Below are 24,144 nucleotides of genomic sequence, written 5' to 3' on the forward strand. Positions count from 1 at the left end.
CGCGTGAAGGAAACAAAGTGTTTATTTTAGAAGAATATAGCATTTAAAGGGTACCCAGACTAAAAAATAAACAAAAAATAAAAATAATAATAAACTAAAAATGAACATTTTTAGTTTATTATCGTGTTTCTCTATCTTTCTGTGACATGTTTGAACGAAGTGTTACAAAAATTTCGAATAAATTGCAATAGTAAACCGATCCAGCCATGAAATTCATTCGACGACATATTGAACTGAACTATTCCAGCAATATCGTGTGAACTTGGAATAAAAACTAAATCGGGGAATACAAATGAAAAAAAAAGTTCCGATTAATTGAGAACCTCCTCCTTTTATGCCCGACGACGGCAAAGCCAAAATGAAAGTTAATCATTTTAGCAGTCTATGTATGTTTGTCTTTGTGTAATGTGTCCCTTGGGAAACTACGGTATACCAAATCGCGGGCTCAAATTTGTGCCCGTGGGAAATAGCGAAACAAAAAGCGCTTTGTGCTTCTGGGAGAGGACAGGTCGGTTAAAATGCAGCTCAACCTTGAAGACGGAGTGAACAGTCTCATACTCTCATACCCGTTTAAGCTGTCTGGAGGGGGCAATGCAGAAGCGAGTTGCGGAATGTGTCCATAGGCGCGTAGTTTAGATAGATAACAGAGCGGAGCGAGAAAGTATTTCGAAGCGGAGTTGCGGACTGTTTATCCATTCGCGGAGTTTCCGCACTTCCTGGTTTTGTGTGAATTTTTAAGTTAGTTACCAATTCTCTGTCCACTGAAGAGGAGCGGAGACTATGCAATGAGGTCTATCGTTTTTTGTCTTTCTAGATGGCGCCACTGTTGCGTGAGGTTTTTAAGTGTGGCTTTCAAAGTCTGTAATTATGGGCGTGAAAACAAAGTTTAGTTTAAAATCATATTTAATACACCTTAAAACCGTACCATAAAAACATCAAGCAACCAGTGTTGCGTAGTCCCGTTTTGTTCGAAAAAAAAGGGAGGACAAAAGTTTCCGAAAGACAAAATTGTCTCAAAACACAGACATTCATTGCCCCGTAACGCATAATTGCCATAATTAATTTTAGGTAGGTAATGCAAAATATTCACAAAATTATTCTAATTATAAATGAACCCGCGTAGATCACCCAAAAACTATGAGATTGGACATTTCGAAGACCTCACGCTACACTAGCGCCTAGCGGCGAATTCACACGCGATAGCCCTCATTCTAGTGGTCGACCGCTACTGTCCGCTACATTGAACAGGCAGACAACACCTGCCACGTCGAAACCTAGATCTCGTTTCAGGGATTCACAAACTTCCGTATATTCCGGTATCGGGAGTGACTTTGAAAATAAAACAAAAAAGTGAAGTTCATTATTTTTTATATTTCACTCGCTACTGATTATAATTTGGCCAGTGCATGGAGGCCCGTATTTCCAAAACAAATTAGTCTCAAAACACCGCTATCGTAGGAAAATGGCCGTAACAATACTGATGCTGGTGTATTTTACATTCGGCAGTTTTACATTACATACCTATAACCACTTGACATAACATACAACAAATATATTAGTATAACAAAATCTATACATTATGCTAAAATTCCATGACATGATTTTGAATTAAGGACGTCACTCGGTGGCAATTTGTAAATCGCTCTTATTTCATTATTCATATGTACAACAAGTAGTAAGCACATTAAATGGTAAAGTAATCTTTTGGATTTGCTAGTAATATTACACAAAAGTTATGTCGTGTTTGGGTAATGTTAGCTTTTTAAATACAGCTATTTGACACCACCAGTCAATTGACATAGTTTTTTCAGCTGTCCATCTAATCGCGATTCCCTAAGATTTTGTATGACCTGAATCTATGTGATTTTATCAGATTTATTGGGTTAAAATTAAGTAGTTATTTTTAGAGCTGCGTTTTGAATTATTGGTTAATGGTGTCAAATACTCTATTATACAAATGATTCGCCGATGCAGACTTCAAAGTAATTTTGACGAAGTAAATAAATCTGTTGAAGGGCTTCTTCAATTCTCCAGATATAACATAACACGCATTTAGAAATCTCGTTATCTTGTCATTAACTAAGAAACTGTATACAATGCCTTTGGCGCTAACCATGCCAGTTATTAACCTCATTATGAATTTTAACTTACGGGTTAAATTCTTAACATAAAATGCATTATATAACCGTCGATATTGAATTCTTTGAACGGAATATTATTAATCTATTTTAATATTAATTAACCTAGTTTTCTGGGATAAAAATAACGCGGAATTCTAAGCAATAAAACACTAGGCTAGTCGCATCAAATCTCAATTATTTACTTAGATAAGGCTCAGCGCATTACAAGCCGACGGGCAACGCATGTACTTTTTTACAAGCTTTTCTTTGGCTTGTCCTCTTTATTTATTTATTGTTTATTTGTTTGGGTCAAATCTTGGAAGCTAAATTTGGCCCACTTCCAGCGGTCCGATTGGCTTTAAATCTGGCATACTTATGTAAATTTGGTGACAAAACAATAATCTGGTAGTGACATCTTGGTGGTACTGTCAGGATCGTCTCCACAGGAGGGAACTCCTCAATGGTTAATAGTACAGAACAGACTTGAAATTTGGTACGGATATATGCAGTTTAGATGACAATGCAAGTACATTCAGCAAACATATTATATATTTGTATTCAAAATGAATTTTTTAACAAACTTATTTGAATATTACTTTGTAGCAAATTGACTTCGGAAGAAATTTCTTTATTCGGCGCAATTTTGTGCCGTAAGTGTATGTATGTATAAAGAGAGATCCAAATCTAACTTGGGTTCCGCTTTAAAGCTACAATATTTGGACGTGTGGCCTTATATTCAGAAGTTTGAAATTCGCACTTCGTTTAGTACCGTCCCCCTCACGCTAACAGTAGACGGAGATGGACGGTATAATACGAATTTGGGAGTAGACCCCTGTCCGTTTTTGCTGCCCATCGCGTTGCTCGGAATCGTAGAGAATGAGCCAAACAGTAGAGAAAGTCAATTCAACTAGTCTTGTTAAGGAATCACACGCTGCGTTAGTCATTTTATTAGGCAGACGGTTGTAGGAACTACAAATCAATACTATATTAGCAAGATGTTGCTGGAACGGGTACAAGGAACTTACAGTATCTTAAAATTAAGCAATAATTGCTTTATTCTATGTCATAGTGGACTTGTCACACAAAAAGTTTAAGACCACCACCCAGCAACATTAGCCTATGTCGCGTAGACATTTAGAAATCAAGTGCACGACGGTACATTTACAATACAATTCTATTTATAATCTGAAGGTCGACCAGTAATTAAAAGTTAGCAACTACCATAACCTTTTATTGCGAAGCAAACAATAGTATCAATTCTAAAACAAGCTATTTAGTATTGGCAGTGATATCAGCTCTTATCATTCAAATGCAAGCGAGACAGATGCGAAGTAAGCTGCAAACTCAATAGCGATTCAATGGTATAAGCGAACTTCGCTGTTTGAACAAAGGAGTTGAATTTCAACTCTTTTTATATTAGCTCCAATTTTTGTTTTAAGTTTTAAACACTTCACTAGGCATGTTCGCTGAAATATTTGCGGAAGTGAAGCAGATTAACTATATCGTTTCCAGCTTGAGCGACGGAGATGTCAATAGTGAAACAGTAGCGTGGCGTGACAATTTCCAGGTGACAACCCGGACTCAAAGAAGACAGTAGCACATAGCGGCGAATGGTGAAAAAGTAAATGAGAGAAGTGAAATTACTGAAAAATTTGGCAAACCGGCGGATATCTAGTTGTTACGGGGCCACGCGACTGCAGCGTAATTAAAACATGCAACTTATATAACGCCCAGTGAAGTGCTAAAGTTAAAACAAATTGCCAAATCTGTCTGATCGTAATGGCAGTAAAAGAATGCGGGTAACAGGTCAATGCCACAGCCAGAATCAAATGCATCGGAGTGGACAACACGCTAAACATAATATTACAACAACGTTGTATAAAGAGCGTCTACAACCTATGTGTACTTCGTACCACCAGAGCTCTTTGATGCAAACTGCACCTTGAATTACTGGCGAACACTTGGCCTACAATATAAGCAACGACATTTATAAATATCTAATAATTTGGTGATTTATCGCTACCTCACTCCCTCTTCCCTCATCAGCATCATACTAGCTTAAAAACAATTTACACTAAATGACATATAAAAATTTCCTTATCTCTACTACTTCGACGTGTATCAAATTTTGTCTTGTGTGCGTCAGCGATTTACGTTTTTGAGTAAAAAAAATCGTTTAGAAATATACTTTTAAACGTTTAATTCAGTCTTTTCGTAGATCGCCAACGCACAAGAGTAAAACGAGACCTTCTATATAATTTAATATTTTAATTTCCCTTCCGAATACAATCTCCTAATCTCTCACATTCGCTATTCTGGGACAGTCTCTATCACACATACGCTTATGATTTATGATCACTACTTTAAGTCTCGCAAATGGACTTTTTGTGTGTTTCTATAATTAAGAAAATGCAGGGAGATCTATATCCAGGGCTCAGGCAATGTTAACAAAACACAGACATTTAGTTTTTGGGCTTCCTTTTGTTTAATATTATCCACTTCGCCCTGAATTTTAATAATGAATTATGAATTCCAACTTGTAATTGTGCGATAAACATAATTTACCTTTTTCGGTGGGCCATTGAAAGATATTTTCTTCAATTTTAATCGAGATAGAGCAAGTCCATTATATTTAAAACCGATTATGGATTAAGGATTCGAAAATTAAAATGTCATTAATAGACTGAGCAAATTTTACAACCTTGCGTCTTTCCAAAATTCATTTAATTTAAACTTAATACTAGTGATAAATACAAAAACTATTCGAGTTAGTTCAGTGTTCATACAACTAGGGATAAATACAGTGTTGGTTAATAGCCAGAGACTACCTCAAAGTCATAACTGGAGTGGTGAACAGTTACTATTATTTTATTACTTACATCAACAGACATATAAAGTCATTTTATAAAGTGAGACAACCACTCACTAGTCGTATTTGCGTCGACAATCTTCTCTGTTGGTTGTGTTGGTCAAAGCGACCGGTTTTCATTTCAGGCCTCTCATAAAGGCACCATACGACATTTACGTCACATCATGTTCGTCACAATCATAAGTCCCCTAGGTCATCGGATTTCATAAGTTTAAGCTTAAAACGCAAGTTCTTTGTACCTTCACTCATCTATCTATATTTAACTAAATCATTACCAATAATTGTAAACATAGGTAGTTAAGAAACAGGTGTCTGTTTTAATTTTTAATTTCATACCATACACTATTTTGTCTTAACTCATTATGAGACATCTGGTGTTGTGACTTTTGCCCTTACAATTGAACTTGTCAAGTCCAGAATTTGGCCACTCGCTGTATACTTAATAACGGTGAATAACCAACTTTAAACGATATTGTCTAACAACAAAACTTCACAATTAAGCTAAATTAATAAATAACTTTTAGTAGTCCACTGGAGATTTCTAAAAACATACCTGTAAAAGAAATTTGCCTTTTAGACGCAATCTCTAGTAAACAAACAAAAACAATACTTAAACATATTTTCCAATTGATGAAACAATTGGACAGTGCCTTATTTATGATTTACAAGCTGTGTGCAGTCTGCTGTAGGAAAATAATGCCGTCCGTTTTTTACGGCTAAATTAATGAATCGATTTCAGTTAAATGGCGTGACATACTTATATGAACTCGGTCTGATGCACATAACGGGTAGTGTTTTTTTCGGGCCACAAAGACCATGACATGATGTCACCATAATTTACAAGCATCAGAAGAATACATTCTACAATGCATAGTAAATAGTACTTTTAGTTCAAGGTATAGGTAGATTCACTCACGATGACGCGTTCCGTGGTTCTAATTACAAGGTCATTAATGGCTAATTTTGACAAAATCACGCGTCTGGCACTAGGTATAATTCTTATATATTATGTATATTTTATCTTTAGATTATTTTTTTTAGCTTCCTTTTTTACCCAACTGCCCGAGGGCGGCTGAGGGTTATAGCTCCTTGAACGCCCATAAGGGGGCTTTACCGCCCACGTAGAGAACCTTCGTTTTAGAATATAGCTTGATTGAAATGGATCTCATCCAGGCCCTGCCATATTAAAAAGAAAACTAACCTTAATAGGTAGTCAGAGCGCGAGCCAGGGATGGTGGCGCAGAGACTCCTTGGAGCGGTCCCCATAATCATAAGTAAGCTCTTCGCCGGGCGCTATATCGTGAGCGGCGAGCAGGAGCAGCCGCGGCCCGTCGACCCACAGAGCTTTCGTGTGTAAATTGCCGTTGCGTGAATGGTTCACTAGGCGACCGAGCCGACCCGACTCTGCTGTGGCGTCGATACTGCAAGGAACGGTTCATTTAGCATTTAGGACATAAGTTCTCAACATGTGGGTATTGAAAGATTTCAGGGGGGCAGTGGCTGTCTAGAATGTGAAAGAAAAATTAACCTTACTTTGTTTGTAAATTAAAGGGCACCCCCGAAAAATGAAGTGGGCAAAATTAGCTGTGATTTAGCTTGTAGGCTGGTATGGAAGAACTTTTATTCTAAATTATGTTTTAAGAGCCAATGAAGCAAATCTTGTTTGTTCGTTCATTGTGTTGTTAAAAAATTTGAACAGACTTTTTTTTATTTCATTAACTGGATCATATTTCAATAAAAATTTACTCCTACTAAATGTTATGTGAAAACTATTATAAATTTTCACATAAGCAATTGATCTACTTTGTAAAGGAAGTGTGGTAATTTTTTATTTTTAAGGATTCTCCATTTTTGATTGAACTACACTCACCAATACTGTTGATCTTGCAGTCTAAAATAATACATGTAACAGCCAGCCGCAGGGTCTTGGGAATAGAGGAGCTCCCGTTCACGTGCCTCGGCCAGCCCCACTAGCTCCCCGGAGTACTCTACAACGAAGCTACCGCGCCCAAACGCGCGGGTCGCAATCACTCCGCGCCCCTTGCCTTCGAAGTACGCCACCTAGAAAGAAGTTCTTATTCAGTACCACCTAGTATTCAGTTTGAGATTGATATTCTATTGGCTCTGTGCACGACATCAGCGCCACCTAGCGTCCGCCAGTTTGTCGGCTCTGAGGTTCTGACGTTTTGAAATTTCATTGCGACATTGAGACAAAAATCAAACCTATCACGTATTAATTTATAATACAAAATTACTGTGATACCGTGATTTGGATGGACAAAGGGCTGTGAATTCATTTTTGGTCATTAAAATTAACTGAGGTAAGTAAAATTTATTCAAAATGTGTGTTTTATTTTGGTTATGTCAGGGTTTGTTTACTTCATGTTTAGTCATACTTTTATAGTAAAACAAAAAGATAAAGCTACTTTAATGGTTTCTTTAAATACTAGTAAACATATATAATTGTTCTTGTATTGCTAGTAATAAATGAAATATCGTTTTCAAATCAAAATACGTATTATTTTGACGACCGGTTGTGTGTAGTACTCAATATAAAATTTCAACCACAAACCGATTCAAAAGGTAAATTGTTGGTATCTGCTGGACATGTCCGGGATGTAGAGGAATTAAGAACAAAACAGGGACTGTGTTCAATAATTCAAGAAGACAAACATCTATTACTAAAATTAGGCAGTTAAGTCTACACAAATTGCTTTGTTAATGACAGATTCATATGAGTATGACAGATGACAGAACCTACATTATTTCTACTTTTGGCCACTATGAGCGCTGCGATAGATTTCATCACACCCACCTAGTACTTTGCACCCTTCCAATAGACAGATGATGTGATTTATTACTTTTTAATTAGGGCACAATTAGAAAAAGGGCTTTTCCCTTTAGGGGGCGTTCAAGTAATTCGTAATAATTGTAACACAATTTTTGGATATTTTTAACCCCCCCCCCCTTGTAACGCATCATTTAACGTTTTACAAGACCACCCACTCCCTTCAAATTGCGTTACACGCTCCCAAATATTTAATGTCATTACATGATTCAAAGTTCATTGTTCCACTTAAATTGAACTCAAACAAACAATACCAATACAATTAATGCAATGCAGTCTTGTTTGACTGTAAGTAAAAGGAAGTGAGATAGTAAAAGTGTACTATCCTACTTATATTATAAATGCGAAAGTTTGTAAAGCTGTTTGTTTGTTTGTTACCTTTTCTTGTTTAAACCGTTGAACCAATTTAGATGGTATTTGGTATACAGATAGTTTGAGTCCGAAGGAAGGACATGGGAACTATCCTATAAAAACTATGTAAAAACTATTTTACCCTGGAAAAATTGCACAGTTCCCATGGGATAGCAAATAACAGATTCTACGCAGACCAAGTCATGGGCAAGAGCTAGTGTAAAATAAAATGTATCATTGTTTTAAGAGTATCCATACTGGCAGAAATTGAATTTTTTTTTTCATGTTTCTACTGGAATTAAAAAGAACAACTTACCGCCAGCCCATCCTCTCTTTGCTCTCTCACAGCCCGCTCCAAGTCTCTCATCTTCTCAGCCATCACACACTTAGATGTTTTCCTAACGCTACGCCTTACAGGGAAATACTCAGTAAGTTTGTGATTTGAATTTCCATTTGTGATTTTAGATTCTACTTTTACAGTCTTTTCTACTTCTTTGGGTGACTCGGGCCGCTCTGTCTTAGGGCTCTTCAATTCTTCCTTAAAATATTCTGTCAGTTTATGACTCTCTGTAGTGCGAGCAGAGGCCCTAGCCGTTCGTGAGCGCCCACTGTGTCCGTTAGTCATATTTGAAAAACCGTTACTATTTTTTAGTGGTTTAGATTTGACACCAATTTTCTTTATTTTTGATTCAGATTTCACTTCTATATTCTCAGTCTTAGTCGGTGTAGCAGCTATAATCCTGCAAAAAATGTCTGATTAGATATACATTAAGTTAGGTTTCCATTATTTTGTCAGCCTGACAAAGACTATGCAATATGCTCATTTAATTTGGCAGAAGCAGATTACCGGAAGTATATAAATAAATAAATATAAGTATATCATAAACCAAAAATATTAAAATACATATGATAAAATATCTTAGGCCATATTGCCCTCTGACACTCGCAATCACAATGAAATGACAGTTTTTGCATAAAAAAATTGACACTTAATTGCGATCGCAAGCATCAGGAACGTTAGACAATACAGCCTCTGGTTACCTAATTTAATAAGAAACTTACTATAGGTAGAGTCATTCAGGATGACGCGTGCCGTGGTCCTTATTACAACGCCATTAATGACTTATTTTGACAAAATCACGCGTCTTCATTGAAGGCACTAGGTATACTAAGCTAAGCATGATAAGGTAATGTAAAGAACAGTCACCACTTCATAAACACTGTCTCTTTTCATAAAAAGTAAGCACTAGTCACTGTTGTTTGTAAAAGAAGGATAACATTATAATAGATTGATATCTTTATACCAAATCAAGCCTCAGTTACCTGCGCTTTCTATAGTTGCGAGTAGTTCTGACAGGCTGGTGGTCACACAACTCGATGCGGTGAGGAGTCTTGACTCCCTCCTGGGCTGCCCCACTACTGGCTATAAAATTATTATGCAATTTCATATAATGGTTTTATCCATCCATCAAATAATTAATCATTTCATAATTAATGTTATGTTCAAATTGAACTAATATCATTGGTCATTAATAAATTAATGGAAAACTAGAAATCAATTAAAGGTAATTAGGTGAATTTAGGTGATTGACAGTTTAAATTTGAGTTTTGTTTTCCTAATTTCTGTGTTCAGTGTTAATTTATTGTTGTTTTTGAACAATTTTAAATCAACTATTATCAAACAAATAGCCAGTTCAAAATAAAATTCTTCTATCTATAATTTAAATGAGCGGTACAGGAGGACCATATTTTTAGGGTTCCTTACTCAAAGGGTGCCAATGGAACCCTATTACTGAGACTCCGCTGTCTGTCTGTTAAAGGGCTCTATCTCTTGAGCCCTAATAGCTAGGCACTTGAAATTTTCACAGATTATGTATTACTGGGGCCATTATAACAACAAATACTAAAAACAGAATAAAATAAATATTAAAAGGGGCTCCCATACAACAAACACGTTTTTTTTTGCTCAATATTAATAACGGCAACAGGTAGACACTTGAAATATTCAGAATATTTAATGGTATTTAATCACTTTAAAAATAAATAATAAAATTAAAATAAAATCAATATTATATGTTGTGTTTTTCGGCATGGAGAGTAAGACAGCCAGTGAAATTACTGGCACTTGAAGTATCCCATCTTAGGCCTCTAGATTGGCACACATCTGCAATACCCCTGGTGTTGCAGATGTTTATGGGCGGTGGTGATCTCTTACCATCAGGAGACCCACTTGCTCCTTTATCATCCAGTCGAATAAATTAAAAAAAATAAAAATTTAAGGGGGGCTCCCATACACCAAACTTGTTTCTTTTATGCCTTTTTTGCTAATGTCTTATGTTGTATAGATAATGGTATGGAACCCTCCGTGCACGAGTCTGTTTTTTTAATATTGAATTAACCCATATTTTAATTTCTTCTATTATAAAGTCCGTAATAAAAATAGTAGGCATCTTTTTTATGTGCAGAAATTTAAACAAATTATATTTTCTTATATTCTTGAATAGATATATTTAGATCATGCTCGATTATAACCTCAAGTTAAGATTCCCATTATGGAAGGTATGCGGTATGCAGTGTATTTAATCGAATGCTAACAATATTCTAATTCCAATATTCCAAGATCCATACCGCGAACAAAGCATCTTAAATACACATAACCTGACCCTCGAGTAATAGTTATGTAAAATTATACTAACCTCGAACCATATCCTACTAGGTTTCTAAGTCACACCAAAAATATCACAAAAGACCGCCCAGAAAGTGGTCTTATCATATATGCAAAGTCCGAGCTCCGAGACAGCGTCGTGTTACGAATGTTTGGTAATAGACCTTGTCATGATAGGATCGCGCGAAATCTTCATGTGATCAATCAGAGCCCTTGTCACGAGTGAAACATTTCGAAACCGTTATTTGTACTTTATTTTTTTAGAATACAAAATTGCCAAAATTCTTCGCCATTTATGAATTATAATAAGATTTTTAGACTCCAGAGAAACTACAAGAGAAAGAAAATGGACGCTTGTTTTCGTTTCGTTTTACAACTAATGTTGCCATGCCCGATGTATTTAATTTACCCTTTCGTTCGTTCGCATTCAAAAAATGTCCACGGAAAATTCGCAAGGTTCCCGCCAATTCATTTTTTTTTACCCGACTGTCCGAAGGAGGGTTATGTTTTTTTTTTACATTTTTTGGCAGAGTTAGTAGCAGTACCCTTAGTGTAAGTTTTCGGTTATAAAATACGTCTCGATCGCGTTCGCGTTAAAATCTCAATTTGTATGGAAACACGAACATCGCAAACGTTCCGCTAGAGGCGCTGTTCGTGGTTCCATACAAATTGAGATTTTAACGCGAACGCGATCGAGACGTATTTTGTAAACGAAAACTTACACTAAGGGCACAGCAAGGCTACTACGAAACTCTAAACTCGAAGTTCGTATCGTACCATTCCTCTCGCTCTCGTATTAAATAGTATAAGTGTCAGAGGGACCGCACGACACGAACTTCGAGTTTTGAGTTTCGTGGTAGCCCTGCTGCATATTATGCTTATACCCGCGATCTGTCGAATTTCGGATGGGCGCGCCAGGTTGACCAACCAAACCAAAACCAAACACACACTTTTTTTTATAAATACGTTTACTTACTATTTTTGGTAGGATAGACAGCAACCATTTTTTGAACGCAATCTGTCAAATTTCATAAGATCGTCAGATTGACCAACCTAAAACTAGATTTTTTTACACTATACAGGCTAATTTTATAGCAAATTAATACTTGTGTTACCTCTTTGGTGGTGCAATTTAAAAAAATAACTAAAACAATGGGGTGATACTTGGGTGATACTCTTCCCCGGCCCGGATAATACCAACATGGAAACACCGACTCTGTTTTTTGTGTACACGCCCATAGAAACTGACATGAGCTTCTATGGGCGTGTACACGAAAAACAAGGTCGGTATTTCCGTGTCGGTGTTATCGGGCTGGGAAAGAGTGTCACCCAAACAATGCAGTAAAGGATTTTCATAAATTTTTTCTGCTCTAGAGCAGAAAAGTCCCGCTTTGTGCTGGGTATTTAGCGCGGTTATGATGAAATGAAAGCTGAAAAGTTGGAACTTGGAAGAAAAGTTTGTTATTGTTATTTTGTTAAGTGGACTGTTATGGGATGATCAAGGAAATAAAGAAAAGAAAAGGAAACATAAATATTATCGTGATTATACTTGTGTATACGTGTAATTTTAAATTTAGTTTATCTTTTGGCCACCAGATAGCGCTTGCTACTAATGATGCAGCTTTGAGATGCAGATTTGAATTATTTTGAATTGATTTGATAGTTGCCCCACGCTTTTTTTCTCCATAGTTGTTGCTTGGCTTGTTGGCTTGGGTGACACTCTTTCTCGGCCCAGATAACACCGACATGGAAATACCGGCCCTGTTTTTGGTGTACATGCCCATAGAAACTGACAGGAGCTATGGGTGTGTACACGAAAAACAGGGTCAGTATTTCCATCCCGGTATTATCCGGGCCGGGAAAGTGTCACCCGTTGGATTGTCACTTACTTGCCCTTTTGTCACTTACTTGTCACCACAGACTAATAATAGATACTACGTCTTGTCACTTGTTCAGCGTATTCTATTGCCGCCGTTTTTTTGGGTCATTGTATTCTTTTCTTATTTGTATTTTTTTTGTTGTACTTGTACCGAACAAATCTTACTTCAAGATAATTATCAAAAAGAAAGAAATGGATAATAAATCTGTATACTACGTGTGGGACGAGAATTTGATTGAACATTGCGATAGATTACCTGCCGTGCCCGGTAGAGTATGTTCGTTACAGCTGTAGTTTCTTTTTATGTTTCATGTAATAATTTTGTTTTTATATATTTTACTGTATGATAGTAATAATTTAATAAATTCTTTCCTCCATTTTCTCACAGGCTTCTATGGTACATAGTCTCATTACTGCATATGACTTGTTAAAAAAATTAAAGATCGTCAGATCGAAACCTGCAGTTGAATCAGATTTACTCAGATTCCACTCCGATTTGTACATAAAACATTTAAATAAATTCTCTGAACTAGACGAGGAATACATGACGAGTAATGAAGATGAAGAATATGGCTTAGGTAAGATATCTCTTTGTGCTTATACTATCTGTCCTGTCCTGGCTTTTGTACAGGCATAATTAAAAAAAGTAAAAAAACTTCATTCACATCCTGTGGCATTATCTTCAGCTTGTATGTATTAGTCCACTGCTGGGGTACACTAGTGGGCTTGATCTTCCATTTTCCTTCTTCAACCTCTACCTGTGATATGCATACTTTGTTTGCTGCCATAAGGTCTCCACTCAATAATTAAGTAATATTCACTTCAAAAATGGTAGATGGAGACTGAGAAATAAAAGGGCCCTAGAAGGTATTAAGTCACAGATTAAATATTTCTTGTGTAGCTTTCTTGATATATTTTTTTTTGCAGGCTATGATTGCCCACCAGTGCCAAAGATGTCAGAGTTGGTGTCGACCCTGGCTGGAGGCTCAATCACAGCGGCTCGGTGTCTTACTCTAGGCTTAACTCAGTTGGTCTTGAATTGGTGTGGTGGATGGCATCATGCTAATAGGTATATTTAACAAGGTCAAATGGGCTTATGACTTGCGCTCTATCATCCATTGGTTTGGAGTACATATATAAGTCTATACTATATATTAGTGCTCCTATATATTTTTTTGTCGGCTAAGGTGTCTTACTGCTGGGCAAAAGCCTCTCCTTTTTTCTGCCATTCATCCCTGTTGAGAGCATCACTACTATACTGTATTTACATACACCCGTCAAAAGTGCCTATGGATGTTTTTTATCCCTAGATATTTTTGAACATTTCAGTATAGGATAGATAGATAGAAACTTTAATCCTCATAATCATACCCCGGGACTTTCAGGGCACGGATGATTGACATTAGCCAAAGACTAGGTATCGAGTTAAAAAACAGAGTGCACTCTAGCTGGTTTCTACCTAATGAATAATTAATCAATTATAAAAAAATATTAAATTTTCGTAAGATGAAATCATTTTAATCAAATTAAGTTTGAAAAGATTTTTAATAAATTGAAGTTGGTTTTAAATAAGAATTATGGCTATAGCACACTAAACATCATGAACAAACTGTTACAAGGCAATAAAGTAGAACTGCGATGGGAAACACATTGTGCAACAATTTATTTCTTCAAGAAATTTAAATATGCACCTATTACAAGACGTAGAAAAATCATTCAGTGGGTTAAAATTGATATTTACAGCAAGACGCCGCCGCTTAACTGTTCCAAATTTAGAATAGATATTAATAATTTATTTCGAAAATCATATCAACTACTAAATTTAATGCAGGTAATTAATTAACGTTTTTTTATTATTCTCTCATAACATAAGCCTTGGTACTAAACCTAAAGTACTAGTATAGTTTACAATTCGCAGTGAGGTAATTATTCCTTAGTCATAATCATGTTTTGTCAGAATAACCTAATAGATAGGTTGTCTACTCTTTAGCAAATTGTTTGTACCCTGAAAGTCCCGGGGTATGCTCATAACAAAAAAACATGGCTCTATACACGTTTTTGATAAAAACAAGGGAATAAACATTAAGAAGAAAAAACATGTTAACAATCATACAGAGAACAAAAATTTACTACAAAATATAGGCATATTACTACAGAGTGGAAACATCAAATTTGTCTTGGGATGATGAGTATACCAAGACTTTTTAGGGCTCCATACCCGAAGAGTAAAAACGGAAACCCTATTACTAAAGACTTTTCTGTCTGTCCATCCGTCTGTCACCAGGATGTATCTCATGAACCGTGATAGCTGGACAGTTGAAATTTCCACAGATAATGTATTACTGTGGCCGCTATAACAACAAAAACAAACGTGATTTTTTTTGCCGTTTTTTACTCGATATTAATGACAGCAACAGGTAGACGCTTCAAATATTCATAGAATATTTAGTTGTATATTCACTTAAAAAATAAATAAATTAAAATAAAATAAATATTTAAGGGGGCTCCCATACAACAAACGTGTTTTTTTTTGCTAATGTAATGTCTAATGTTATATAAGTAATGGTACGGAACCCCTTTCTGTGCGAGTCCGACTCGCACTTGGCCGGTTTTTATCTGTAATACGGATAAGGTCACTCATTTCTTCCATGTATTTATTATGTTTTGTTTATTATTATTATTAATAATGCACAGGCAGCTTATAGCTGATGCGTGCATATCATTGTTCACTTGTGTAATTGTCTTCAAAGTCCTTATCAAGTCTGTTTTAAAAGAATTCACTGAAGGTGTACTGATCACTGTCTCGGGCAAACTGTTCCACTGTAGACTGTGCACTGCTGCTGCTGATGTGCCCTGTATTATGTGGTGTTCAATCAAAGTCCAATCCTCTCCAGTCCTCCTACATTGTCTTGTTTTAACATATTTATTCTTGATTGTTTTAGACATGGTGCTGAAGGATTCTGCTATGTTAATGACATTGTACTCGCCATTGAATATCTTAAAGAGAAGTTTCCTAAAGTCTTGTATATAGACTTGGATGTGCATCATGGTAAATAAGTATTTTAAGGTAAATTATACTCCAGCTAAACTAAGTTTTATTTTTATCAAGCAAAACTGGTGCAAGCTGTTGAAGTTGATTGCGCGGATTGAACGTCTCTTTGCCAGTTAAAATAATCTTCCTTGGGTTTCGGCGAATATCATGTTCTTTTGATTAATAATACCGTAAGACCCATCCCTCTAATATTATAAACGTGAAAGTTTGTATGGATGTTTGTTACTGTTTTACACAATAGCTATGGAATGGATTTTAATGAAACTTTACAATATTGCTTATACATCAACATCAGAATACTACTAGGCTACTTTTATCTCTAAGTAAGGTATATATATTTTTTTAATTGTTAATAATTAGTCAATTTCTAATTCTAAGAACGCAATCAGGTACAGATGAACGTATCTATATATACTAAAATTGCGCATTTTGTTAAATCTCACATGAGATCAGGGGAATGGGAGAGCAGAGCTAAATCTTACGACTTCGCCTTATAAAAATAATGGACCCCACAGAAACAATCTAGCTATCATGTAGGGTCAGCAACGCACCTGTAAAACCCGTTTTTCTGCGCATGTGACAGTTGCGTACGCCAATCAGCGTTTACGCTAGCGATGTGCACCCTGCCTCGCGCATTACTCAGTCTCCCGCGATACCTTATCCTACTTCGCGCATTAACGGTCACCACTACACTTTAGTGCCGTGGGCTGTAATTCCACTAATGTCATGTGTGGTGGTTGCTTTCCATCAGGTGTCTCTCTTGCTCGTTGGCCTCCCTATGTTATAAAAAATCTAAATAATCATTTTATAAAATAGGTAATGGAGTCCAGGATGCGTACAACTTGAGCACCTCAGTGTTTACGCTGTCGATCCACAAGTACGAACCGGGGTTCTACCCGGGAACCGGTGACGGCGGTGATATAGGGACGCTCTCTGGCAAAGGCTACTCCTGTAATATGCCACTACATGCGTTTTACTCTGACGACACTTTGGAGTATGTGTTTGAGAAGTAAGCATTATTCCCAGTTACTTAACACTGTCCCTGCCATGGGATCGGCTGCCCCCACCCCCCAGAAAATAACTAGAAATTTTGTGGTAAAAAACTTGGATACATCTGCAACTCCCACAGCTTCTTAAACTCAAGCTTTAATAAGACTTTCCTCTTTGCCAATGATCAATAAGGTTTCTTTATACCTACACATAATATATTGTTGGTGGAAAGTGTTAAACTCTAGAGATCTAGTTTTAGGTACCCTGTGTACCCTGAGCAGTGCCGGATTAAGACTATTTGATGCCCTAACTCAACAATCCACGCCTGTGGCAAAATCCATATAACCTCTAACCTCCTAACGCCAACCTCCTAACCAGCCTTACATTTTATGTGCTAGCAATTTTTTTTTGGTGCTGTTTATGGTGCCCCCCCAAGACGTCATGCCCTAAGCAATGAGGGCTATCGTTTTTTGTCTCACTAGATGGCGCACTGTTGCGTGAGGTTTTTAAGTATGGCTTTCAAAGTCTGTTATTACGGGCGTGAAAACAAAGTTTAGATTAAAATCATATTTAATACACCTTAAAACCGTACCATAAAAATATCGAGCATGCCACAGTGTTGCATAGTCCCCGTTTTGTTCGGAAAAAAAGGAGGACAAAGGTTTCCGAAAGCCAAAACTGTCTCAAAACACAGACATTCATTGCCCCGGAACGCATATTTGCCATAATTAATTTCACATGTTGCAAAATATTCACAAAATTATTCTAATTATAAATAAACCCGCGTAGCTCACCCAAAAACTATGAGATTTGACATTTCGGAGACCTCACGCTACACTAGCGCCTCTAGTGGCGAATTCATTCGCGATAGCCCTCATTGCTTGATTTGCTTATGGGCTAACGTTGACTCCAAAAACTCAAAATTCATGTTTATTCTGTAGACCGCAAAGGGCTCTTTTACATGTCGCTTTTTTTAACTATGCGCGATCGATACTAGTTTTTAATCTTACTTCCGTGAAAATTGCGGAAGTTTAAAACATTATTACATTCTAGGGTTTTCGCGTCAGTCTTCGCCCTTTTTGCCCCAGACGCAATAGTGGTGCAATGCGGCGCGGACGCGTTAGCTGGCGACCCGAACGGCGGCGCGGGCGTCACCGCGCGCGGCTACTGCGCATGCGTGAGCAGGGTGCTGGATGAAAAGAAGCCGACTATGCTGCTGGGGGGAGGTACGAGTCATGTTAATTACTAAACCACTTACTCACAGGGCCGGATTAATCATTAGGCAGAATCTAAGCAGTCGCCGACGGACGGATGGACAGATAGACATGGTGGATCTATAAGGGTTCCGTTTTTGCCACTATGGCTACGGAACCCTAAAAAGGTGCCTATAGATAGACAGCGGTAGTGTTGCCTGCACTGTTAGGGCGCGGTTTATCTTCAGAATTTCTGAGAGCTGGTGGCCGATCTTTAAAATCAAACCCATTGCTAAAAAAAAATGCAGTTTTTCAGCATTTTCGACCAGTCAAGATAATGATTAATATGGTATTTTCACAGACTTTATTTTAATCATCGGTCCAAGGCTATGTATGACGTAGATGTATGACTCAACGCCACTTTAACACTGGCTTATTTAATTTCACAGAAACATTACCTACATAATTAATACAGTACCTGGGCGACCGAGCTTTGCTCGGTCTAAAACTAGATAACTAGTATTTACCCAGAGATAAGACCAAGCTAGAACGATTTTTTATGCCTGAAAATCCCTACATACCAAATTTCATCGAAATCGTTGGAGCCGTTTCCGAGATCCCCGAAATATACCTATATATACATATGGCGCAATTTCACGATATGCCTAAGAATTTCGTGATCTGGCGGATTTTACGATCGGCCGCCGACACAATACGAGGACGATGCAGACATAGAGAGAGAACGCAGGGCGTTGTCTGTCAGAGCGAACATGGTAGCCCGACGGTTTGCTCGATGCTCTAGAGAGGTAAAGCTGTCCCTATTCAGAGCATACTGCACCAACTTTTACACGAGCAGGCTGTGGCTGGCCCACACGCTCAGACAGTATAGCGCCCTGCGTGTACAATATAACAATGCATTTAGGGTGCTGATGGGGCTGCCTCGATTCTGCAGCGCTTCGGGTATGTTCGCGGAGGCTAGAGTGGACTGCTTTTATGCCACCATGAGAAAGCGCTGCACATCCCTGGTGCGCTGAGTACGGGCCAGCTCCAACAGCATCCTAACTACATTGGCGCAGAGGTTCGACTGTCAGTACATGAATCATTGCAGTATGGTTCATGTACTGAGTACTGACTAAGGTGTAGCGTCACTAACACTAGATTTAAGCCTTATGTATTACTAACACTGATCATATTATATAATTATAACAATTGCTTGTTTAAAGGTATTGTACGAGCAGTAAACGAAACTATACTAATAATGTCCTACTAAATAAAATCAATAAGCCGCGCCCAAGGACCAAATTCAATGCAAATTACCGAGAACTCGTTTGTTGTGATGTGGTGACTAATCGGGAAAATTATCTCTAGCGATTCATTAATTCTGTTCGAAGGCCATTGATAAAAATGGAAACAAAATTTCATTATGTTTGAGTGCCTACTCCTAGTGGGTACAGTCGATGTCTGATAAGAATGCACGGTCCATGTGCTCAACACCATTAGAACAAACTTTACATGCATGGCAATAATGTAATATTTTTGAGCACCTTGTCCCCTTCAGCATATTTGACTGGCGCTGTGGCAGTAGGCAAAAAGAATATAAAAAGTTTTTGAACCCTGTTTATAGGTGTGAAAGGTTTTGTTGCTTAGCTATAGACCCTGTCTGTTTTGGTACCAATCTTTATAAATTTACCGATAAAGAGACATTAAGTAAGTACTTTATTGAATACAGGTGGCTACAAACATTCCAATACTGCTCGGCTTTGGACTACGCTAACGGCGCTAGTAACCGGAGTTACACTAGACGAGAATATTCCGGAACACAGCCACTGGCTTGATTATGGTCCTGACTACATGCTAGCAATCCAGCCTATGTTATCCAGGGATGCCAATAAGAAAAGCTATATTGATGACTGTATAGAAAAAATACAAAGTATGTATGCTACACTTAACGCTGCAGACTGTGGTATGGTTTTTATTTTCAAGTTGATTCCAGCTTATTCTTTCGTTTTCAGGGAATTTGCTTATTTATTTAACACCGGAAAAAAATAAATCCAACACAGTGGTACAAAGAAACTCTCGACTAACAGAAAAACAAGAGATAAAGCCTAGTCGAAAAACCTTTTCCAGAATTCAAAGTTCAAGCCAAGCAACTGAAGATATTCAAACGAAAAAAGATGTGTATACATTTACCGAATAAATTATTTACTAAGGTTTTCGTTTTCATATAAGTACCTACGTTTTTTTTGTTCCTGCTTGTATTGCTCAAAAGACAATATTGCAGCACGGCGAAAAATATTGGTTATAAAATACCTATCGAGCCGTCTTAATTATTCATTTGAATCTGTCTGGAATAAAAAATACACAACTGTTAATTCGGAAAAAATATATATTTAAAGTTCTCACTGAACTGATCAGCACACCTGTTGTAGTAACCCAGTAACATATCAACTTAAAAAATATTTAAGCAATACATTTTCAATAATTATCGGATTCACATTTTAACATTCAAGACCAACAATATTACATATTACAGCTGAGAAAAACTATGCAACTCTGCAGGGCAGTTGGTTGCTGTTTAAAAGATCTGGTTACAAATATAATGAAAAAAAAAAAAACAACCAAGCCTAACATTGATCATACCATTTTAAAATGCATATACTATTACTAACAGCTCTAACATTTATGTTTTGTTCGAATACCTCAATTCACTGGCTTTCATTATTTCCATTGAATGCACATATTTACATGTTTATAACATTGCCTGAAGAATGACCGTAGCATTTTAGATATTTGTTTAGACACCAAGCACAGTTGTCAATTTTATCAAACCATACAAAAATACATGAACAAATATTTATTGTCGTTACGGTCGAATTACCACAATGAGACCACAATGGTGCACATAATAAAAGAAATAGACATTTAAAAAACTTTCCATATACTTTCCCTGACTTATTTAATTCCAAACCTCTATTTAAAACTAAGCATTATTATTAAGCTTTTACGTCTTCCTTTCCTTCACTAACTTTGTAGTGCTTTATGAAATCTGAGTACAATTTAATGCAAGCAACATAGTTAGGAGCTTTAGTGAGATGATACATAGTTGAATTAAGAGCAGTGTGCTTCAGACAGATGTTTTAACTTGGTCAGGATAGACTGGAAATAACTTGGAACAGATTAGTTCCTTATTTAATTTCCTTGTGTAATAACTCGTAGGTAATAACACAAAAACTTCCAGTCCTAACTTATTTCCCTGTACATAGGATCTCTGAACACTAGATCAACTCAATCATTATTTACAAACTGGTTATGCCACCCACCATCACATGCTGTTATGATGAGAAAATTGTGACTTAAAATAGTTTTTAAGTGATATTTTAACAACTACAAAATGCAAATCATAAAGGTAACTGGGACAGGGAGACTTAAGTGTAGTATAAATAAATGAATGTAAACCAGTGCATGGCAGCATGACCTGGGCACTGCTTTTAATTCAAGCTATGCTTAGCTAATTAGCAAGTTTAATCTGAAGGCCGCTTCTCACTATGTTTCTTAGTGAATTCTTCTGCATTTTTCGTGAACTTCTTTTTGTCTTTGAGAAATTCCTCTGCAAGTTCGGCGCGTAATGGATGCTCAGGCTCAGGGTCGTTGACAAGAGCGACTAAGGCTTGAATAACTGAAACATTAAACCACTTTTAAACAACTCTTTCTAGAATAGTTAGCAGCAAGGGGCTCAAGATTTAATTTAAATTGCCAGTGTGCAGTAGGATTTGTCTTGCAGTATACTAGAGACAGATAAACATTATTTTTGCTGACATGTTCTGGCTGGTCAGCAGTCTCAATTAGTCATAAAGGTATTGTGTTGTATGGATTAACAGAGTAGCGGCGTTAGGGTAGGGCGCAGTGGGGCGACTGCCCAGGGTGCCGGACTTGAAGGGGCACCTGAAGCCTATACCTTCTATAAAATTCCCAAAAGTTGGGGCACCTTGGAAATCTCGCCCAGGGCGCTGGAAGAGCTAAAACCGGCACTGGATTAACAAGACTATTTGGAGTAATAGGGACTGTTTTGCTGTCAACACAAAAGCTCTGTTCTGCAGAGACAGCAAAATGCAAAGGTGTTGTATAGTAACTCTGGTGTGTATTGAGGGTAGGCAGCTCTAAAATTATATGTATGCACCTGCCACCACCAGCAACAGAGTAGGCATCACTAGCACTGCCTACCCTCACTGCACAGCACAGTTGGACATAGTTTAACAAAAAGGATCCAAAGCACTGTCATGTTATTCTTTAAATTCACTTTTGTTCCTACTGAAAGTAGATCCAAAATTGCTAAACTACATCCAGTTTATGATACTAAAAATAGCAAGACTGCCAACATATTTAAAAATGTCTGGTGTACAATAAAGTCATTGTATTGTAGAGAAAAAAAAACATACACTTATTTATTACATTAATATTTTCCTTTTAATTATTGTCATCATTAATGAGCAGACAGATAAATTAAAAAATAGGTAATGTTTACCTTGATCAGTCTTGGTTGCCGGCTTCCAACTCTCAGCACTGATGATGGGCAGACAGACTTGACCCTTTTCATCTATATTGGGATGATAGATTTTTGTTTTGAAACTAATCTTTGGGGGCTTGAATGGGTACTCAGCGGGAAAATTAATCTCAATCCGAAATGCACCTTTGTTGTAGGGTGGGTTATCCTTAAAACAAAAATTAATAATTTAGTTGCATATTACATAGAGAAAAGAAAAGATGGGTTGATGAAATTGTAAAAACAGCTGGAAATAACTGGATGAGCACTTCTCAAGACAAACAAAAGTGGAATGAGATGGAGGAGGCTTTTACCCAATAGGGGCTATATATACTCCGTTTAATTTAAGGTTTGAATTAACGGTTGAATTGTAACACACATTTCTCGGTATTTCAAACAGAAATGGACTAAAAATACCAACATGTCCATTTATTAGCGGTATTTATATGTTTTTACTATAGAAGTTAACACAATTTTAAATAGTTTTGTTGTTTCGTTTAAAAACGTGTGCAAATTTGGTAAAATATGGATACTAAACTATCAGTAAAATAATTTATTTTATAAATAAATAAATATCATGGGACACTTGACACCAAATGACCTAGTCCCAAGCTAAGCAAAGCTTGTACTATGGATACTAGGCAACAGATAAATATACTTATACAGATAAATACACTTAAACTTATTGTACCTACTGTATGGATAAATTTGATAATAAAAATTACATAGAGACTTGGGTGGAGTAGTTAAAAAAGTCGGGCATTTAACACTGTAGTTAAAAACAGAACAAAATATCCCTAGGTGATCAATTCACTCAGTGACGCGTTTGTATGGTTAACAGCCGGTTAAAACGAACAACTTTTTGAACTCCATGCACAGATTCTTATTGGACGTAGGTAATCACAGATAAACTTACCGGTACAATAAGTCCTTGCCAAGTTAAGATGTTAGATTCATCTACTTGAATGTCCCTGAAGGATTTTAGACCTGATTGTCTTATATCATTCAATTCCTGAAACCCAAAGTGTCCTCATTAGAACCTCGTAATTAAGACACTTTCCAAAGACAATTGTCAGTGTTGTACCGTAGTTACGCCATAAAGCAAATGAAAATTTGGTAATATATAATTGCGAAAAGTACGGAGTAATCCTACAGTAGGATTCTGAAAAGGTTCTAGAACATTTTGTATATAGTCAAAAACGATGTCTCACCTTTTGAAGTCTCTTGGTCGCAGCCATTGTACTATCTGTCAAATATCACTTCACGATTTTAGGGTGTGTAAGATTTCTCAGAAATTATAGTATATCTTATTTCGTTAACCTCATGAATATCATAATTAAGTAGCACTACTCGAATTCTATAAAATACTTATAAGAACGATGACAATGCCCCGAAAATCCTGCCTACTTCCACTTCCACCATTACAAACTTACGTTTTATTACACCATATATGAATGAATCATCGTGCAGCATGCACAATGGAAAAAAAATTAAACGTACAACGTACTTTAAATGGCGATGGAACGAAAAAAGCTTTTTTTATTAAAATTTCGTAAAAATAAGAACTATTGTCTCAAAATATTGTAGTTTTACTTTAATGGAACTAAACGTTTTCTATACTGCCATCTATGAAGCAT

At 36.8% G+C, this 24,144-nt stretch overlaps 3 protein-coding genes across 6 annotated transcripts; 1 reads left to right on the forward strand and 2 right to left on the reverse strand.

Moving 5' to 3' along the window:
• Positions 1 to 1,351: 1,351 nt before the first annotated feature.
• Set8 (SET domain containing 8) lies at positions 1,352 to 11,240 on the reverse strand. The gene is made up of 6 exons (XM_074092257.1): positions 10,885 to 11,240; positions 9,512 to 9,611; positions 8,505 to 8,928; positions 6,860 to 7,050; positions 6,191 to 6,410; positions 1,352 to 5,542 (listed from the first exon to the last, which is right to left on the reverse strand). The coding sequence occupies exons 1-5, from the start codon at positions 10,892 to 10,894 to the stop codon at positions 6,203 to 6,205; spliced, it is 933 nt and encodes a 310-aa protein (XP_073948358.1). The 5' UTR covers positions 10,895 to 11,240; the 3' UTR covers positions 1,352 to 5,542; positions 6,191 to 6,202.
• A 1,562-nt stretch (positions 11,241 to 12,802) lies between these two features.
• LOC141431197 (histone deacetylase 8-like) lies at positions 12,803 to 21,177 on the forward strand. Of its 4 annotated transcripts, none has more exons than XM_074092258.1 (8): positions 12,803 to 13,005; positions 13,121 to 13,310; positions 13,660 to 13,801; positions 15,675 to 15,781; positions 16,601 to 16,793; positions 17,828 to 18,000; positions 19,697 to 19,897; positions 19,980 to 21,177. In XM_074092258.1, exons 1-8 carry the CDS (start codon positions 12,925 to 12,927, stop codon positions 20,162 to 20,164), a joined length of 1,272 nt encoding a protein of 423 aa, XP_073948359.1. In that variant the 5' UTR covers positions 12,803 to 12,924; the 3' UTR covers positions 20,165 to 21,177. The 4 variants fall into 4 exon arrangements, with proteins under 4 accessions (XP_073948359.1, XP_073948362.1, XP_073948361.1 ...); XM_074092261.1 differs by having other exon boundaries at positions 12,911 to 13,000; XM_074092260.1 differs by having other exon boundaries at positions 12,917 to 13,044.
• LOC141431198 (ubiquitin-conjugating enzyme E2 L3) lies at positions 20,336 to 23,952 on the reverse strand. Its single transcript, XM_074092263.1, has 4 exons — positions 23,719 to 23,952; positions 23,424 to 23,519; positions 22,490 to 22,676; positions 20,336 to 21,643 (listed from the first exon to the last, which is right to left on the reverse strand). The coding sequence occupies exons 1-4, from the start codon at positions 23,743 to 23,745 to the stop codon at positions 21,489 to 21,491; spliced, it is 465 nt and encodes a 154-aa protein (XP_073948364.1). The 5' UTR covers positions 23,746 to 23,952; the 3' UTR covers positions 20,336 to 21,488.
• Positions 23,953 to 24,144: the final 192 nt, after the last annotated feature.

The sequence above is a fragment of the Choristoneura fumiferana genome, chromosome 9 (assembly GCF_025370935.1).
Source record: "Choristoneura fumiferana chromosome 9, NRCan_CFum_1, whole genome shotgun sequence".
NCBI lineage: Eukaryota > Metazoa > Arthropoda > Insecta > Lepidoptera > Tortricidae > Choristoneura > Choristoneura fumiferana.

Bases quoted from the DNA above. Each gene is read 5' to 3' on its own strand.
- LOC141431198 (XM_074092263.1), bottom strand. From the start codon at position 23,745: ATGGCTGCGACCAAGAGACTTCAAAAG. The intron at 23,520-23,718 runs GTGAGACATCGT...TTTGGGTTTCAG, and splicing joins CGACCAAGAGACTTCAAAAG to GAATTGAATGATATAAGACA. The intron at 22,677-23,423 runs GTAAGTTTATCT...TTTTGTTTTAAG, and splicing joins GGCAAGGACTTATTGTACCG to GATAACCCACCCTACAACAA.
- Set8 (XM_074092257.1), bottom strand. The intron at 7,051-8,504 runs GTAAGTTGTTCT...ACTTCTTTCTAG, and splicing joins AAAGAGAGGATGGGCTGGCG to GTGGCGTACTTCGAAGGCAA. The intron at 6,411-6,859 runs GTGAGTGTAGTT...CGTTCCTTGCAG, and splicing joins CTGCAAGATCAACAGTATTG to TATCGACGCCACAGCAGAGT.
- LOC141431197 (XM_074092258.1), top strand. From the start codon at position 12,925: ATGGATAATAAATCTGTATACTACGTGTGGGACGAGAATTTGATTGAA. The intron at 13,006-13,120 runs GTATGTTCGTTA...ATTTTCTCACAG, and splicing joins TACCTGCCGTGCCCGGTAGA to GCTTCTATGGTACATAGTCT. The intron at 15,782-16,600 runs GTAAATAAGTAT...TTTATAAAATAG, and splicing joins AGACTTGGATGTGCATCATG to GTAATGGAGTCCAGGATGCG.